The following is a 19,577-nucleotide window of genomic DNA, read 5'->3' as shown; positions in this document are numbered from 1 at the left end:
AAATTAATGCCTACTAGGAAAATTGATTATCTGCCTTTATTCAGGAATGTGTTATCCATGGAATAAGATTTAATCACACACAAAGCGATCTCATACACAATAAGAGTTGGTTATAGGGACGAAGTGGATCTCGACAATAAGATGGGAGAAGAAATCAAAAGACGATATTAACTAGGCCAAACCTTTTTATCTTCAACTTTATTTTTTGTTCACGGCTATTGAGGACCTATGGTTACCTAGAAGGAAAAGGCTTCACACAAGAAGGTTAGATTGGATGGGTGTTGTTGATCGATTGAACTATGACTATTGGAATGAAGACACACAGACTTTCGTGTGAAAGACAATACGATAAAATTTTATTATTATTATTATCGCATATTTCATAAACTTCATCAAACCTATCCATTCATTTATTTCAAACCAGAGTTTTAAGTTTCAAAATCTCGCTTTTAGTACGCGTGTGGGGAGATGTTCCAAGTCTAGTATCTACTAACTTTGACATTCCGGTGATTCAAAGGATTCATCCGCTATAGAACAGTTCTCACAGACATCAAGTAAGGGCTCGTATGCTATTTTCATTGTTCCCGCTTTATTTTTTGGGTGTAACACTCAATTATACGGTACTACACTATTTTTCTTTTTCAAAGTCAACATTTTGCACATTTTATTTGGTCTTCAGTATAACTGGCTAAATTCAAAATAAAAAACCTTAGGCTATTGAAACACACTTCTTGCAAAGATATTCCCTGTGTAGTAAACTGAAAACATTGAAAAACGAAAAAAAATGAAGAGAAAAGGAATTAAAAAAAATCGCATAAACATGTTTGACGGTGTCATTCTCCTATAAGATGCAAAAGGGTTTCATGTTCGAAGATATTTCTTTTTAAGCTTTATTTTGGTTACAAATAATTCTTGTATGCATGATTTTCTCATACTAGCCATATATGCATGCAGACTCAACTTCAAGAAATGGATTTAAGATTTGTGCATGATTATGTAAATATTATTATAAATACTATTTTTGCACAAAAAGGATGAATAACGAAAATAGAATAGAAAGAAGATTAAAAGTTATTTTTAGGAAGAGTATTTCGAAATACTCTTCCTAAGAATATTTGAATTCAAATATTATGAAAGACTAGCAATATATGCTCGTGCGATGCACGGGCCGAACATGTTTATTCACTTTAATTAGCTAGTCTTTAAGGTTTGTATTTTTTAAATAACTTTTGAAAACATTCTAATTGTTATTATATATAGCAACATATACAAAATGTATTTTATGTACCATCATATTAGTTATAATTAAAATATGGAGTTTAAAAATTAAAAACATATGATGGAATTAAGTCTTTGAGATGGAAAGAGTCGGACTTTGTTCTCACTCTCATGACAATGAAAGTTGTTCATCGATATGAAAAAGAAAATTAGTAAGAATATGAGGGAAAATTAATATTTTGATTCTAGATTTTTTCTTTTAAATTCTTTAATATTCTATATGTATACCGACAGGTTAATATCCATTTCAATTAACTAACTGTTCAGATCTAAACATAAGAACCATTGTTGTATATATTGGATTTTTTAAAAGCAAAACTAATAAAATATTTTTATTAAATTAATTAAGAATATATTATAATTTTCTATATTAACAATTATAGATAAAAAAAATTGTTACAAAGAAATCAAAATTTGAAAGATATATGTTATATAGTAAATCACCAAATTTTAATTTTGAAATGAAAATATAAAGTAATACATTTTATAAGTGTAAAGAAACAATAATCAGAGAATGCAAAGGAGAGTAAAATAAGTAAAATATTGACAAAGAAGGAAAACGGGGATAAAAGTCACTCCCTCCCTTCACTTTTACTTATCCACGTTAACATATCAAGAGAAAAATATTTCTCTTCTCTTATTTTATCCTTCACATTAATTACTCATTTTCAAATCATTTTCTAAGGCTATACACCAATAGATATGGATATTATGATAAATAGCAACGCAGACTCCCAAACTTAATTATTTTAACCCATGCCTCGTTTACCCATCATATAAAATAATACAAACTTAATCCTTTTATTTTAGAAAAGAGAAAAGAAAATGAACGAAAAGCTCTACTGCTTTATAGGTGCATTTTTTCAATGTTGTGTCCACAACATGTGTGTCAATTCCCTCAGACAATTCATACCCAACATCACCATTGAAATGAACCTCACAATTTTCAAAAAGAATAACCTCATAGTCCTTGTAAAGCTCTACTGCTGTAGGACTGTAGTTAGTAGTGTTGACACCCAATTTTGCCCCTCCTTTATTCCGATTCATTATTTTTCTTGAGTTTCTAATACTTTAAATATCTTATTTTTACTATCACTACATTATTATTATTGTTATTATTATGATTAAATACCATTATTTATTAATACATCGTACATTGCTATTAATCGTAAAACTAACCTAGAAAATATTTCTACTTTATTGTTACCTTACCTATATATTTATAGTTTCTCTATTATTAGTAAATTTATAACATTAAATTGTAGCTTATTACTATTAATTACTGATTGCATGTTTATTCCAATGGAAAAGGACCAAAATTCGGATCCCACCAGCCCACGTTTTATTTCAAAGTGAGCCCATACTTGTGATTAATTTCGGACCAATCCGCAGTCCAAACGATCAAGCCCATTATCCATTAAAACAAATCAGCCCACATCCTTTAAACAACTCACCCGATCCAGCCCACTTCTTCTACCCGACCCGGCCCACGTCGTCATTTTCATCTCCTAACGCGGCACCCTGCTCTCTCTCCTTTCTCCTCATCTTCATCTTCATCTCTCTCCGCCCCATTTAGCAAAACCCTACTTCCCTCTAGCCATGACAGTTTTGCCTATGCCATTTCCACACCGAAATTGTCGCTACGCCTGAGCCTTCTGTCGTTGACAGAGAAAAGTTTTTCCCCTTTTTACTTCAAAACGCGTTGATCCTCAAAATCAGAGAATAGTCGAACTATTTTTGGTAACACCGAATCGAATCACGTGACCATCTGCTCAAAAACACTTTCAACGTTCAGATTTGAACGGACTCGATTTGAATCCTATACCAGAAAATCCCGCCCAATTCGAACCATAGCAAACCCTAGGGATTCTACTATAAATATTCCATTTGAGGGAGTTCTTTTTCAGCCGCCTATATTTTTCATCACTATATCTCGGATATATTAATTTGAAATATTGAGGGGTTTACTCTTTCGATTCTGCTGTTGCTTTGAAATCGAGTGTAGATCGGAGATTTATAGCCCCGTTCACTGCACCCGAACAAGGTGATCCTTCCTTCCTTCTAGTTTATTTTAGTACTTTACCTACTTGATAGTTATGTGTGCCGAATTACTAGTGTATGCATGTTTCTGTTAATTGCTCTTCCTATTCGGCCAGATTATGGGTTCAGCTATTAGTTTAGGCACATTTAGGCATGTTGGTTTAATTCTTGTTTGATTTAGGTTTAGTATGCTGCTGTTGTCTAATGGATAATCTGGTCCTCATTATGTTGTTTGAATAATATTAGTATGAACATGAATATTTTGTTTGAATCTAAAACTTGGTTATTGTATAAGTTATTCAAGTAGAGTGTATAATATAGTCAAATCTAGTCATGGTTTGCTGTTTAGTCATTAGTTTAGTCTTTATTGTGTCTTAGTTTAGTTCAGGCAGTACTGGATGCTATTGCTGTGTTTGGTTTAGTTTGTGCTCCTGAATGCCTGTCTAGTCGAGTTCATACTAATTTCAAATCTGCAATAGTGATGTCTCTTTAATCATGGTTCACGGATTTTCCTTCCTCTTTTGCCTAGGAACTAAAGAAGTAATTGGCCTTTTTTTTAGTTTTGAATGAGAGTTTGTTGTAGTACTTGTTACTTGACAGAATATCAATATATGTCTTCTCAAAGTTCTATTTTGGTTAAGTTCTTATCCTTACTTCAGCTAGTCTTAAGATTTCATATTACCAAAAATAGTTTTGAGTCTAAAAGTTCAACCCATGAATTTTCAGCATTATATTAGCTTTTAGAACCAGAATTTGATCTAGTTGATTCAGGGTGATCAGGTGTTGTTTTAGGTTTCAGCAGTCTAAAACATCCTGTAAGATGTATATGGATATCTGGCAGTCTTAGTATGTTCATATGTGCCTCAAATCTGTGAAGTATACCTCTGTGTTCGACTCTATTTCATTGTTGGAGGAATATGTTTGTTGTTGAGCATTTGATAAATAAGATCTATGCTATATGTTAGTTTTGACACATAAAACTAACACTTTAATATCGTGTAGGTAATGGACAAGTAGGTAGCCAATGAAAGTGAGGTACACAAATGGGCTACTTGTTAGGAAGGTATGAAACTCGCGAAAATGGGATAGTTTAGGTGTATTTTTGACCACTAACTAAAAACAAGAACTCATTTTCCCCCTTAGATATGGTGATATACTGAAAAGTTGGAACACTTTCTTGTTTTGCAGTGGAGGTCATGCATTTTGCTACATCAAATGACAAGTGTTGTAGCAAAATTAAGAAGATAGTTGTTTCTCTTTCTCAATTTCCTAGGTACAACAACAGTAGTGCTGAACTTTCTTCAAGATTTTCTTCGTGCGACTCTCATGAAATATATAAATCCGCTAGTCTTCAGCATTGGTACAAGAATTGGAATGAATTGAGAAAGCATAAACTTACAGCTAGCACTTTTGGTCAAGCTGTTGGTTTTTGGCCTAAGCGTAGAGTCCAACTCTGGTTGGAGAAAATTGGGGCGGTTGAACCCTTCTGGGGTAATGATGCCACAGCTTGGACTAACATCAAGGAACAGGAGGCTCTTGTAAGATATAAGCTAATTACTGGAAATCCTATCTCTTTTACTAATTTTAACGTCTATCGGGAAATGAACAAGGGGGTTGACTGGCTTGGAGCTTCCGCAGATGGTGTGGTTGACAAGTTTGTTTATCATTTACCATCCAGAGGGGTTTTGGAGATCAAGTGCCCGTACTTCAACGGTGATATGACTAAGGCGACTCCTTGGAAAAGAATTCCCATTTATTATGTTCCACAAGCTCAGGGTTTAATGGAAATATTGGATCGAGACTGGATGGACTATTATGTTTGGACTACCAAAGGAAGCAGTTTGTTTAGGATGCATCGTGATGAAGAATATTGGCAACTCTTGAAGATTGCACTTTCTGACTTCTGGTGGAACCATGTCCAGCCAGCAAAGGAGTTGTGCAAGAGATCGCACATCAAAAATCCCCTTGTTGAACTTGCGTCCTATAAGCCAGGACCTAAGCATGAATTGTTCCGGTCTATTATCTATGAAAGTAGGTGTGTGCTTGACAATTCCACGTTGCTTATGCGTGAAATTGATGGAAAATTACAGAACTGAGGTACCTTTGGAGTATCTGTTTGCATATTTAAACACCAACTAACCAAGAGACGCTGGTTGGGAGGTCACATCATGTGACTCACATGCATTGGCCTGAGTCAGTTGAGCAAATGAATTTCTTCAATGGCCAAAGTGAAGGCAGCTGCTAGGGCAGAGTTGGAACTAACTTTTATGGAGAAGGTACATTTTGTTTGTTTCCTTTTTTAATATTTCCAAATCTTAATCTGCCCTGTAAACAGTAACCTGGTTTCTGTTTGCATTGAATTTGGACAGCTAAGTTTATCGCTGTTGCTGACCCGGGCAACATTCAAATAGGAGAGGGAAGTGGTGACTGCAGAATGAGGGTGCACATGTGTTGGTATAAGTTGTTACTTTATCTGTTGATTCTTCTTATCTATTTCAGTTGTTTTTGGCCATTCCGAACCCCTCCTTTGATCTGTGAATCAGAATCTGATGGACCATTCCCAAAAAAAAAAAGAGTTGAGCTTTACCTGTTTTGTTTTTCTTATCTAAAACAAATATTAGAACCCGCGATGCACATCAAAATTAAAGGTAATTAATCATAACAAATTATTATCTTGAATCCGCCTGTCCTCTGCCTAAATCTATCCCTCATTTTCAGTTGTCTCTTTGCTTTTTCTGTCCAGCTAATGGACATTTGAATAAGAAAAAAGAGTTGAGCTTTACCTGTTTGTTTTTCTATCTAAAATATCAGAAAGATAAAAAAGGAATATATATTCTTGCTAGATGGAGCAATTAAATGGCGGCAACCAAAATTCTGCGCCTTTTCTTTTCTACCCCCCCCCCCCCCCCCCCCCCAGCCCTTCCCTTTTTGACTGGTTATGATGGGCGTCATTCCTTGTAAGCACCGTACCATAAATAATGAATTCCTTTAGTTATTAAAATTCATGGTGTTTTTTTTTTTTTTTTGAGCTTGAAACACATAATAATTTGGTGCATCAGAGAGATTCCCATTGACATTTTCATGGTGTTAGATGCCCTTATTAACTATTAATTTGATTCATTTGCATGGTGTCTTCCGTCTTGTTTCATTACTTTATATGGATGTCTACTGCTCACCATGCTCCCGCAGATGGTGTATGCTATGCAGTCAACTTCAAGCATGCAAAAAATTATTTTGCAGTTATGTATCAGAAGGAAGCTTGGTGAAAAAAACTATGTTTAGAGCTGAAATGTCTGGTAGGCAACGCTGCTCTTACTTCCCCGGAGCTCAAGATTTGGCAGAGACATCGATTCAAATAATTCAGATGCTGTATGAGGTATGCATTAACTGGATAACCACCTAAACACTAAATCCTGCGGTCATTAGGTTGCATGTATTTACAGGTTAATCGCAAAAAAAAATTCAATCATGTAAACTCCATATTTTAATTCTTGAAATTCCTTGTAGTCAATTCGCCAGACTTGTTGCCATGTTCCAAGTTGTACGAAATGTGTGGAATATCAAGTTGGAAGAATAGAACCTGGATAGCATTCAGAAGAACATATAGTAAGCAATACACGTTTTAGTATAGATTAAAAAAAGAAGCAAGAGAGAAGAATCTTCCCTTTTTTGAGGTTCGAAAATCTACTAAGGTTTGAAACTCCTCTATGTAACATTTCTGCTACTATAGTTCCCTCCAAGCATATGTTAGTTAGGAACAAATGACACTATTCTTTCCTTTGAGCTGTCTCAACCTAGATTCTGAGCTCTTCCGCGAAAACAAGAAAGTTGAGATTATAGGTTTCTGTTTACTACAGAAGATGCCTCATTCAAGATAGTTACATTGGATTGGGTAGCTAGGCACTGTGGCTCCATTGTTGGCTGGGTGTTGGGGACAGAGATATGTCGAAAATGATCCTTTTTTCTTGTAGTTGTAGTCTTAGTAGGCGTTTGGCCATGCGATATGAAATCATGATTTCATATTTTGATTTCAAATCAGCGTTTGTTTATGCAATTTGCATAAAATTTCAACTTCAACTTCATATCATGATTTCAAATCCCAAATTCTCCAAAAGGGTATAATTTGGGATTCCAAATCATGATTTCAAATTATTTTAAATGTAAAACTTGACCCACAAGTTTATATTTTGTAAGAAAAGATCCATAAGTTGGTAGATATATTTACCTGCCTTGTTTACCAACAATTTATATCAAATATTAAAAGATCTGTAAGTTGGTAGTATATTTATAACAAATTTACTCTTACCAACCATTACCAACTGTGTTTACTTATACAACTCATGTTCAATTTACACTTGATGTTGTATGTTTTAGAAAGGCCTTCTAGTAGCGTATTAATTTTGTTGTGAACTATGATTTGCTCATTTTGGTAAGATTGTACAAGAATTGGAAAAGTTTTAATGATTTTCATAACTTGGGGTTTTTTTTATGTCCATGAGAGAAAATACAACTTAAAAAATTCAAATTGTATGTCCAAACAAAACTCCAACTTCAAATCATCACGATCTCAAATCACTGATTTCAAATCATGATTTCAAATCATGTCCAAACGGCTCCTTAAGTGCAGCGGGGTTTTCAGTTGGAGAAGGTCTGGAAATGGGGGTGTTCACTTGTTGCTAATATTTTCCTAATTTCTGTTGTTAGATAGTTAAAGACTTGCATCCAAACATCTACCCTATAAGCTATGTTGCTCGGACGCTTCAAAATTATTGATGGGTGCGTGTCGGATCCTCCAGAAGTAGTGCATTTTTGGAGGATCCGATACGGGTGCGGCAGCATTTTTGGAGAGTCCGAGCAACATAGCCTATAAGTAGCCTGCCTAAAGACTTGCAACCAAAATTCTAATTTTGTTTCCTATTTATCCCGTTGGGGTGGTTGTAGTGGGTTATAATTCCATGTCACCAAAGACATTGAATATGGCAAGCACTCAGTTGCCTGAATGATGAATTCCTTTAGCTATTCGCATCCATGGATTTGTGTGTCCTTACCCATTAGTTCGATTCATTTGGTGGTTCTTTTGTCTCATCCTTGTATTGATAATTACTTTGTACAGGATGTTGAATGCTTACCGTGCCCAGGTGACAGCGGATGGTGGGGGCTATGCAGCCATCTGTTAAATTGTAGAGTGTGCAAAAATTATCTGGTAGTTCTGTGTAAGGAGGAAGCTTACTGTAGAAAATCTCATTGGGAATTGAAACATCTGGTTGAAAATGCCGCCGTTACTCTCGCAGCATCCTCTTCATCAATGGGCTGCAGCTCTAGAGAAAGACATGGAAGCTGAAGATGTTGCAGATTCTAGCACAAACATGGATTCAGATAGTTTAGATGCTGATGTTGATGGCCATATGAGGTATGCCATTTACTCGATTGCCACCTAAACACTAAATTCCTGCAGTCATTTGGTTGTATATTGTTAGGAATTAAATCTTTGGCAATTACATTTTGAGTAATCAAATCTTTTAGTGTCATTTTTTCAGTTAGTATTCGTTTTAGGCAAATCACCTGACTTGATGTGTGGCATAAATGTTTGAATGGAACCAATCATCCGATAGTTTGGAACCCGTGGAATAGTACGTTTTAGGCAATTCACCTGACTTGATCTGACAGGGGTAGTTTTAACATATGGAACAAAGAGTATGAGACGCTTGATGGACTTTTAGCTCACCTATCAGTTAAAGCATGTGAAAAGGTTTATGAAGAAGCAAGCTTGTTTCCAGCTATGTCAAAAGGTTTATGAAGAAGCAAGCTTGTTTCCAGCTTTGCTTCAACTGGAAATGCTTCTAAAATCTGACATATGGCCTAGGAGTTTCACTATGTCACAGCCCTGTGATGATAACATCAGATTGTATCCGATAGTTTGGAACCCGTGGAATAGTACGTTTTAGGCAATTCACCTGACTTGATCTGACAGGGGTAGTTTTAACATATGGAACAAAGAGTATGAGACGCTTGATGGACTTTTAGCTCACCTATCAGTTAAAGCATGTGAAAAGGTTTATGAAGAAGCAAGCTTGTTTCCAGCTATGTCAAAAGGTTTATGAAGAAGCAAGCTTGTTTCCAGCTTTGCTTCAACTGGAAATGCTTCTAAAATCTGACATATGGCCTAAGAGTTTCACTATGTCAGAGCCCTGTGATGATAACATCAGATTGTATTATTTTCCATTAGACACGAGGTAATTACTTTTATATTTTCACCATTGACCAGGTTTTTTTAAATCAAATTTTGGTTTGTTATCCTCCTGTTTTTCTTGCTTTAGATGTGAAAAGGAGTTCGAGCTGTTGGTGGAGCACATGATCACCGAAGAACTTGCTCTACGAGCAATCATAACAAATTCTGAGCTTTTGGTTTTCGCGTCCACAGAACTGCCCATGCTATACTGGAGTGAGTTTTTATTTTATCCTTTGTTTCACTGTCTACATATCCTTTCTATTTTGGTTTCCCCCGAATATGATATGCTTGCTAAAAGTGAGACCATTTTTTTGTGCTTCTTATTATTTAGTCTATATTGTATTGCTAAAAAAGCACTTCAGGTCCACTTCTATGTTAGTAAAAGTTCAAACTGATGGCGAAGTTAACTTCACGGGGAAAAAAAATTAAAGAAAACTTGGAGAATTTTTGTTGTTGATTGATAGGAGATATGGTAATTAGAGTTTCCAGAAGGTATAATTCCCAAAAAATGTTTAGGCAGAGAGACATCGCCTTCCTGTGGCTTTGCAAAGGGTGACTTCAAATGGTTCATTGCTCAAGCCAAAGCACAGGGCAGAGTGAACTATGCTCATATTGGATCAAGTCAGTTTCTTTAGAGAGTTGTTTCTTATTATATCCTTTCAGCAAAGCATACAAATTAAACAAGCATCTTTCGTGCTTATCAAAGATGAAGGCTTATACCTTGTCATATTGCCAATGGGTTGATGCTTTTTGAAAACTATCTCTTAAATTTGACAGAAATTATTTCTCCTAAAAAATATTTACCAGGAAGTTTGCACCCACTTGTATAATATGATAAAATAAAATTCAACATTTACCTTTATAAGCGTGCCAACTCGAATGAGACAATATAAACTTTGAGTTAAGATGTATCAGATTAAATATGACCATCTCTTCTAGGTTTGCATTACCTTTGTTATCTGAGGTTCATTGTTAAGCTGCTTGAAAAAATCAATTGGCAGGATTTAAGGGTAAGTACTACCTCTGGGGTGTTTTCAGACCAAAGCGGGATTCCAGTAGGAATACTATGATGCCAAATGGAAAGAGTGCGACCTAGTATGCTGTTTTAACTGGTTGCTAATGCATATCTGTCAGAGGGCTGCGAATCTGGTGATTAAGATGAAGCAGCTTTCTTTTTAGAGCCATCTTGCGGGGGAGTTTTGCTTGGTTGAAGAACCTAATGACCACTGAAAGACACCTGATTTAACAAAAGCCTTCTGTTTTAGCAGTTGATTGGAGGACTAGTGAGCTTGATATATGCAGGAGCATGGCCATTTCTTTTGTAGTTACTCCTACTTTGATTGTCAAGAAGTCTAAAACTTGTGCAGTTGTACATGACCATTATAAACCAAACACCACCATATCTAGGAAGAGAAGCGTTTACATTTTTCTCTCTTCTGCCGCACCCAACCCCCCCCCCCCCCCCTCCTTCTTCTGGTTTAGGGGCTCGTCTTGTATATTTTGAAACGATATCATGTAAAAGAAGGTTATGGAATATTAAACTATCTTAAATGCAGGGATGACAATAGGGTGGGCCGGGTGATGCCTTGACCTGCCACAGATTTAACCTGCCTTGTCCCGTTTAACAATATTCCTCTTTTCAACTTGGCCCGCCCTGTTAGACTTTTTTTTTTTTCCCTCCATTTTCAGTTTGCATGTTTTTAGTTGGGCAAACATAAAAGCAACAGAGCCAATAGGATTTAACAACTTTTGCGTTCTAGAAACTTCTTAACAGAAGAAATTTTAATAAACAAACAAAATATAATATTTTGTTGAAGGGGATACTATACTTCATAAAATATGTATTTTACCTGGGAATATATGAGCAATTGTAAAAAAAAATTAGAGTACATCGCTAAAAGGTGATTGTCCTTGCTCCCCCCAAAAATATACTATGTTGACTCGAAATGTTCGCTAAAATATGAGTAGGAATTTGCCAAAATTTATAGATTGAAAGAATAAATTGCAATATTATCATGTCAAAGACTTGCATGGAGAAGATTGGGGGAAAAATCCTGGCCAAATCCATCGCCAGCCACCTGTTCCATTTAGATAATCAAATTGTATCAAATTTGTTCTAATTTGACACTTTTTTGACAATCAGCTAAAATTGCAAAATGGGTATAATACACTCGCAAATGACGTGGCATAATGACTAATTAAAATAGGACATGTGGCATTTGGGTGCAAAATAATAATTTAAAAATAAATTATAAGGAAAAAAACTATTTTTCAAGAAAAAAAATAGATAAAGTTACCTATTTTCTAAACCCCACCTACCCCACTCCTCCTTCTCCCTTTCCCACCTACATCTGCTGCTTTAATCCACCCAAATACCTCAATTATGTCCTAAAATCCTTCAAATTCGAGATATGAGCTCCTCACAACGTTCTCGATCATTTGAAATAACACTCATTCGAAATGGAGCCCGTTTGCAGAAATTCGATTTTCGAATTTGAAACTTTAAGTTACGTTAATGGCGTCTGCAAATTCCTCAAGTTTTTATCCAGAAACGCACCCCTGTTCTTCTTCATGTTCCAGGTTCACGCAATTGCAATTGAATCGATTTTCCAGTTCCAATAGATTCACCTTCAAAGTTTAGCTTCAGCTCTAACTCTGTTCGTTATCTCCTTCATAATAGCTGCTATGAATCCACCAAAACACACCTCAAATCTCAACCAAACAACACCAAATTTCGGATTCGAATTCCTCTCGACGTTCCGGTTCTTTTGAGATATCACCCACTCAAAATGAAGCCTGTTTGCAGCAACCTAAAAATTCAATTCAAAGCTTTGAGCTTCAACAATGGCAGCTTCAGCTTTCTTCTTCAATGGAGATTGAATTTAGATCAACATCGTTCTTGGTTTGAGGATTTTAAGACATAATTGACGTATTTTCTCATTGTTTAGTTTTGTCGGAGTTTGTTTTCTAGTGTTGCTCCGGCGTTTGCCGTTGAAGCGGCGCCTCCCCTCTCCCCCCTCTGATTATCACTGTTATGCCGGAAAACTTGTCTGGTGGTGGTGTTGCGGTGGCAAGGTGATGGTTTATAGTGGAGGAAGTGCTGGAATGAAAGAGAAGGAAGAAGAAGACATAAAAAATAAAAATAATTGTAAAATTAAACCCTTCACGCGCCTGTTTTGGGTGAAGATCACACAATTTGCCAACTCAGCAAAAAGTGTCTAAATGACACAATCTAGCCCAACGATAGGTGTCTAAATGGAATAACATTTAGTTGAGGTGTCTACGTGAAACATTAGAATGACCACAAGGGGCCGGAGTCCGCGACTTTTTTAGTATGGAAAAAAAAATCAAACTAACACAAAAAAAAATAAAAAATTACATAAGTAGGTTTCACGCACGAATTATGTGCGTGAAAGGACCAAAGTTTTAACTTAAAACTTTGGTCCTTTCACGCACAAAATTCGTGCGTGAAAGAGTAACAAACCGCCCCCTTTGTTCTTTGGCCAATTTTTTAAAAAATTGACCTTTTTTCCGTACTTTGACTTAAGATTAGTCATGTTTCAAAACGCCGAAATATCAATATTTTATATAGAACTTAATATCTTTTTTTGCGTACAATAATGTCGGCTCATTACATTAAGAACACCTAAACGTTTGGATCGTCGTTTTAGGGGTTCTAAAGTGCCTCGAAGTAAGTTTTGTTTGTTTGAAAACTTGTTAGTGTTATTTTGGTTCAACTTATATAGCAACAAAGATTCTAATTAATCATCATTGGGCGAAGGAGGGGAAGAAGAAACCAGAGGACCTAGAGCCAGTTTGCCAATAGGTATTGGCTTTGTCAAGCTAGATGCACCGTTCCTCGGAGGAGAGAAAACAACCGGAAGATATTCATCCGTGTCACATAGAAAATTCGAGCACGAGTTAACAAAGCCATTAATATTAATTAAACCTTTGATACCATACAACACCATTTCATCTATCTTGTAAAAGTTCATTATATTCTCTTTCTTTTTCTCTTGTTGTTCTTATTTTAGCAATGACAACAACAATTTCAGCTAAAAAACACTTAACCCAGAGGCTGAAGAGTTCAAACCAACTTCCATGGAAAAAAATGGAGTGCCTTCTCTCCCCCACTTAGCCATTTTTCAGCAAACTCTTCTCCTTTATTTTCTCCATTTTCACCCCTTCAACACACTTTCGCACCCCAAAAAACATGTCTCAAAGCTCCCAAACCTCAAACTTTGCTATAAAACCCGATGTTTGTGAATGCGGTTATTATTGTTGAATTTTGTATGGATTATTAACTCTAGAAATTAATAATAGACTTAAACAATCAAAGCAAATTAAAAACTTACTAATTTTTTTCTTATTGATGACTTCATTATAAACTAACAATACAAATTAACCACGTGAGTCAGAAATTTAAAAAAACTTAAATAACCCCTAATCTTCATCGGAATAGAAGTCCTCAATATCGACCTCAGAAAAATATTGACGGTTTCTTAAGACACATTTTTTTTCCCAGTAGATGTTAGTTCTCTACCGGTTGATGATGCTTGTTCTTCGGCCAACTTTAGCATGTAAAATCTACAACGTCTGGCCAATATTCTGTTGTTTTATTTTCTAATCCTTTGTACTGCAAGCTCGCAAGTTTCTGGACCTACTCGGGGCATGGTTATTGAGTAACTTGTTGGGATTGGAGCGTTGAGATTTTTCAAGTCACGAACAAGACGTTCTGATTTGGCAAGCCAATGTGACCATTCTCGGCGTAAATCGCAATAATATTCTCGCGGATTTGAATATTTCCCACTACAAAAATCATCATTACGCTCTATAAGAAGGTGAGGATTTAGCTCGTCTAGTTTGAAATCACTGTTATCACTCGAAAAATTGCTATGATTTGAACTCTCATCATCACTGCTATTTGGTTCTTTTGGAAGGAGTAAAGACCAAGTTGTGTTTCTACTACTCGACATTGAATATGTTGTAGTCTAATAACAAAAGAAAGGGCTACTCATATATTTGCAAACCCCCATGTACCCCTAGTTGGGAGGGGGCGTGGTCTTTATGACCCTACCTACTTACTTTATATAAAAAAAATATTAATCTTCATCGGACATCTAACAGTCCGAATCCCACTTAGATCTAAATCTTGTGCTATCATGTATACCATATTCTACCCTAAGGTAACGTATTTGCATCCGATTGTTTTCTTCGCGAAAACGGTTAAGAGCAAAATTAAACTCTTGTGGAGTTCCACGAGGCATTGACATAACATGTTTTTTAAGGCATTTAAGCCCTACTGACGCTAACTTTTGCTCCAGTGCTGCAGCCTCCCTAACACGCCAATCCCACTCCACTCTCATTTTATTATTGTATTCTCGATTGAATCTGTTGTTAGGGTTATTTGAGTAATAAAAATCATCATCTAGTTCCTATGTCCTACCCATTGCTTCGAATATGTTTCCCGGGGTAAAACATGTAATAGAATCAAGATTACTAAATTGGGTATAGAATGACATGATAACTCGTTTTAATGTGAATGCTCCTATAAATTGTCAATCATGTTATATATAGTACTTCATTATTTGACCGTTTTAATATGCCTCTCACTTGTATTGCGCACCATTTTAATGCGCAATGTAAGTGTTGATTTGACAACACACCGCGCATGACAATTTCAGAAATCTATGACACATAAAGACTTGATTTGACAATACAATGCTTCATTATTTGATCATTTTAATATGACTCTCACTTGTATTGCGCACCATTTTAATGCGCAATGTAAGTGTTGATTTGACAACACACCACACATGACAATTTCAGAAACTTATGACACATAAAGACTTGATTTGACAATACAATGCTGCATTATTTGACCGTTTTAATATGACTCTCACTTGTATTGCTCACCATTTTAATGCGCAATGTAAGTGTTGATTTGACAACACACCACGCATGACAATTTCAGGAATCTATGACACATAAAGACTTGATTTGACAATACAATGCTGCATTATTTGACCGTTTTAATATGACTCTCACTTGAATTGCTCGCCATTTTAATGCGCAATGTAAGTGTTGATTTGACAACACACCACACATAACAATTTCAGCAATCTATTTAACATGAATATTGGACGAGTGAAAAACTCATCAATTTCACAAGTCTAAGTCTTACAAGTCATTGAAAAAAAAATCAAAGTTCATAGAAAAAATGTCTCAAAATGCTTCAACTGTTAGGGTTTCATTATTTTGGGATGGAGATATCGTTGAGGACAATTACTCCGTTCGTTATAGTATCAAACCAAAAGCCCATGTTAAATTTCGAACAACTTTAAATTATGAAACACTAGTCAGTTACTTGCATAAAAGAATGAAAACTATACCCACTGAGTTTGGAATCTCAATAACAGGCAGATATCCACAAACAATATCAAACGGTGTAGTGCGTTATGGCATGCACAATATCAATGACGATGAATCTTTGAGTGATTATTTGGGATCGCCGGAAGAATATAATGATTTAGTATCCATTAATGTTCTTGAGATGTATGTTGAAAAGATACCTCGAGAAGAAGTCCCTCCAGTCCAGCCTATTCATGGTAACACTATTGGGGACTTTAGTTCTTATGGAGCCATTTTGAGTGGTCAAGTGTCGCTGAAAAATCTAAGCCAGCAATTTAATCAAGCTTATGAAAATTGGTAAATATGCATTTTTATATTATTATTGTGTGTAGTAGCACGTGTTTGTTATATGAATTGGTAAATAACCATTTTTCAAATCTTTATAGGAACTATTCTCAAAACTCGCCAGTGGTACCAAATAGGGATGTTGGTGAATCCTCTCAGTCCGGTGGAGTTGATCATTCTCCACACTATGACAATGCTTATGAACAACAGTAAGTTCATCACCTTGATATTAAATAATCCTTATATATATATATATATATATATATATATATATGATGTTGGTATTTAAAACATGTTACTTTTCGTGTAGGAGGAGGAATGCACTTGATAATGAAGATTTTTCAAATTATTATGAGTCATCATCAAGTGATGACGATGAAATAGCTAATAATATAGAGGTAACCGATGATGATGATGTTCAAGTTGGTATGACCAACAATATTCCTCAAAGTCAAAACCAACAAAAACCAATGCACCACCACGTACCACCACCGATGGCGGAAAATCCAACTTCTGAAAGCCCAATCAGTGGCATTCTAACAATAGTGCTTATCTTGACAGCCTGCAAGGTCGTGATGATGCATTTGTCTTCACAAGAGAAGATGATCATAGTCGCCTAAAAACCTGGATTGAACCAAAGGATCTCAACAGAGATCAATGCTACCTTGCAAAAGGAATGTTGTTCACATCCAAAAAGGCGTTGCAACGGGCTGTCAAAATTTATTGTTTTAAGGACATGAGGGAGTTTAAGGTTGATCAGTCAAACACAAAGATATGGAGGCTAGTTTGTAGACAACGGTATCAAGGCTGTGAGTGGTTGCTTCGGGGAATTGTCAAGTCTGATGGTATGTGGACTATCACAAATTCCGCCAAAAACACACTTGTGATATGGAAGACAATCGAGCAGATCATTATAATTTAGATACAAACATGATTGCTCAAGTGTTACTTAAAGACGTGGCCGCAACGGCAAGGTAACTTATCCTACCTAGTACATTATGCTCCCTCCGTTTCAATTTATATGAACCCATTTGACTGGGCACGACATTTAAGAAAGAGGGAAGACTTTTGAAACTTGTGGTTCAAAATAAGCCTTGAAAATTTGTGTGGTTGTAAATCATTCATAAAGTGAATTTGTTTCCAAATTAAGAAAGAGGTCATTTATTTTGGCACGGACTAAAAAGGAAATAGGTTCAAACAAATTGAAACAGAGGGAATATGTCTTATATCAATTAAAAGATCATTACTAAAAGTTGTTTGTTTAAAGTTGTGCAGGATCGCTATCAAAGATTGCATTAGAAACGTTCAAACCGCATATGGTAAAACTATAAGCAACAGAAAGGGATTTCTCGGGCGTAGACGCGCTTTTGAGATGATCTTTGGAAATTGGCATACCTCTTTTCAATCGCTGTCAAGGTATGTGGCGGCTCTACAACATTTTAATGCTGGTACTGTTGTAGAGTGGCGGCTTATAGAGGGTAAAATTTTCAACTTCATATTTTGGACATTCAAACCATGTATTGATAGGTTTGCTCACTGCCGGCCAGTGATATTCATAGATGGCACACATGTATATGGTGCATACGACATCAAGCTCCTAATTGCAGTAGGAATGGATGCCAATGGGTCAATATTCCCTCTTGCTTTCGCAATTGCCGCTAACGAGAGCAACGACACATGGGGGGTCTTTTTGACCCATTTGAAGACTCATGTTATTAAGGATCGTACGGGCATATGCGTGCTGTCTGATCGTCATAAAGGCATATTGCACAATATGGATAATTTGCCGGGGTGGCAACCTCCCCTTGTTTACCATCGCTATTGCTTAAGGCACTTGAATGAAAATTTGCAATCAAAGTTTCACAATGGCACTCTAAACAAATTGATGTGGGGGGCTGCGATGGAGCATCAACAAAGAAAATGGGCTGCAAAAATGGATATGATCAGGGCAGTTAGTGAACCCACATATGGTTGATGAAGCTCGAAATTGAAAAATGGACGCTTCATACTGATGGTGGCAAAAGAGAGGGCATGCTCACAACAAACAGCTCAGAGTCTTTCAATGGCTTGCTGAAATCTGCTCGGGGACTATCTGTCACCGCAATGGTGAGAATGACTTTCAAGCAGGTTGTGAAGCGATTTGTGGTTAGGACAAGGTAGGCCGGAGCAATATTAGCCGAAGGCGGGACATGGATGCCAAAGCCCTCCAATAAGATGGAGCATTATAGAAAAAAATGTTAGCTTCACCAAATGACCGAGTATGACCCCATTCAACGTGTGTATGAAGTTAGGACGGGTTATTACAACGATAAGGGTGTAAACATGCATACCGTTTATGAGGCAACAAGAACATGCACTTGTGGTAAGTGGTAAACGTACCACATGCCGTGTTCTCATGCTGTAAAGTGCTTCGAGAGAATGAAAAAAACGGTAACAAGTTATGTGGCGGGGAAATACAAGGTCCACAGTGACCTTAGAGCATATTCCGGCTAATTCCACCCACTTGGTAATGAAGCTTATTGGCCAAACGAGCCATTTTCGATGGTTGCTAACAAGGATTACATCAGGAAATTGGGCATTAACTCATGGAGTCGTAGACCCAATCAAATGGATGTTAGTGAAAGAACTTACTCTCGCAAGTGCTCTACGTGTAAGCAATATGGCCATGACAAGCGCTCGTGTGGGCAACAAGGCCGTGGTGGTACAAGCACGTCTCGAAGTAATAGAACCTCTAGAACTTGAAGATTGTATTGTTACTGTAATTTAGTATTGTATTGCATTGAATTAGTATTGTAATTTAATGGAATGAATTATTTTTGAATAAGTATAAACCTCTCGTATTGGATGAATTATTATTAAATAAAATATTTTTATTTGTACATTCGATTTGACTAAATAATAAAACACTTAGATCAAAACCCTATAAAATATGACACTTAAACTTAAAGAAGACAAGTTTCCAAACAAACAAAACTTACTTCAGGGCACGTTAGAACCCCTAAAACTATGATCCAAATGTTTAGTTATACTTGATGTAATGAGCCGACATTATTGTACGCAAAAAAAGATATTAAGTCCTATATAAAATATTGATATTTAGAGGTTTTGAAACATGACTAATTTTTACCCAAAGTATGGAAAAAACGTGATTTTGATAGCTTAAAAAAAAAAGGTAGCCTCTTTCACGCACAGAATCTGTGCGTGAAAGGACCAAACTCAAAAAGCTACAGTTTGGTCCTTTCACGCACAGACACCTAGTTTTGTAACCTTTTTTTTTTTTTGTGTTATTTTGGTTCCAAATTTTTTTTTGACTCACTTAAGTCGCGGACTCCAA

At 36.1% G+C, this 19,577-nt stretch overlaps 2 protein-coding genes across 5 annotated transcripts; both read left to right on the top strand.

The window, feature by feature from the left end:
- The first annotated feature begins 2,798 nt into the window (after window positions 1-2,798).
- On the top strand, window positions 2,799-11,091 carry LOC132056096 (uncharacterized). 4 transcript variants are annotated; one of them, XM_059448159.1, is made up of 8 exons: window positions 2,799-3,322; window positions 4,507-5,594; window positions 5,688-5,772; window positions 6,559-6,694; window positions 8,432-8,521; window positions 8,610-8,728; window positions 9,636-9,760; window positions 10,586-11,091. In XM_059448159.1, the coding sequence occupies exons 3-8, from the start codon at window positions 5,753-5,755 to the stop codon at window positions 10,615-10,617; spliced, it is 522 nt and encodes a 173-aa protein (XP_059304142.1). In that variant the 5' UTR covers window positions 2,799-3,322; window positions 4,507-5,594; window positions 5,688-5,752; the 3' UTR covers window positions 10,618-11,091. The 4 variants fall into 4 exon arrangements, 3 of the variants coding, with proteins under 3 accessions (XP_059304142.1, XP_059304143.1, XP_059304141.1); XM_059448158.1 differs by having other exon boundaries at window positions 2,800-3,322; window positions 10,549-11,091; XM_059448160.1 differs by lacking the exons at window positions 9,636-9,760; window positions 10,586-11,091 and adding an exon at window positions 8,986-9,235.
- Window positions 11,092-16,219: 5,128 nt separating this feature from the next.
- LOC132058229 (uncharacterized) lies at window positions 16,220-19,248 on the top strand. The gene is made up of 3 exons (XM_059450779.1): window positions 16,220-16,452; window positions 16,554-17,217; window positions 17,519-19,248. Exons 2-3 carry the CDS (start codon window positions 17,132-17,134, stop codon window positions 18,216-18,218), a joined length of 786 nt encoding a protein of 261 aa, XP_059306762.1. The 5' UTR covers window positions 16,220-16,452; window positions 16,554-17,131; the 3' UTR covers window positions 18,219-19,248.
- The last annotated feature ends 329 nt before the right edge of the window (window positions 19,249-19,577 follow it).

Source organism: Lycium ferocissimum, chromosome 5 (genome assembly GCF_029784015.1).
Source record: "Lycium ferocissimum isolate CSIRO_LF1 chromosome 5, AGI_CSIRO_Lferr_CH_V1, whole genome shotgun sequence".
NCBI lineage: Eukaryota > Viridiplantae > Streptophyta > Magnoliopsida > Solanales > Solanaceae > Lycium > Lycium ferocissimum.
The sequence above is the reverse complement of the archived record's forward strand: the minus strand, read 5'-3'. Positions and strand labels throughout refer to the sequence as shown.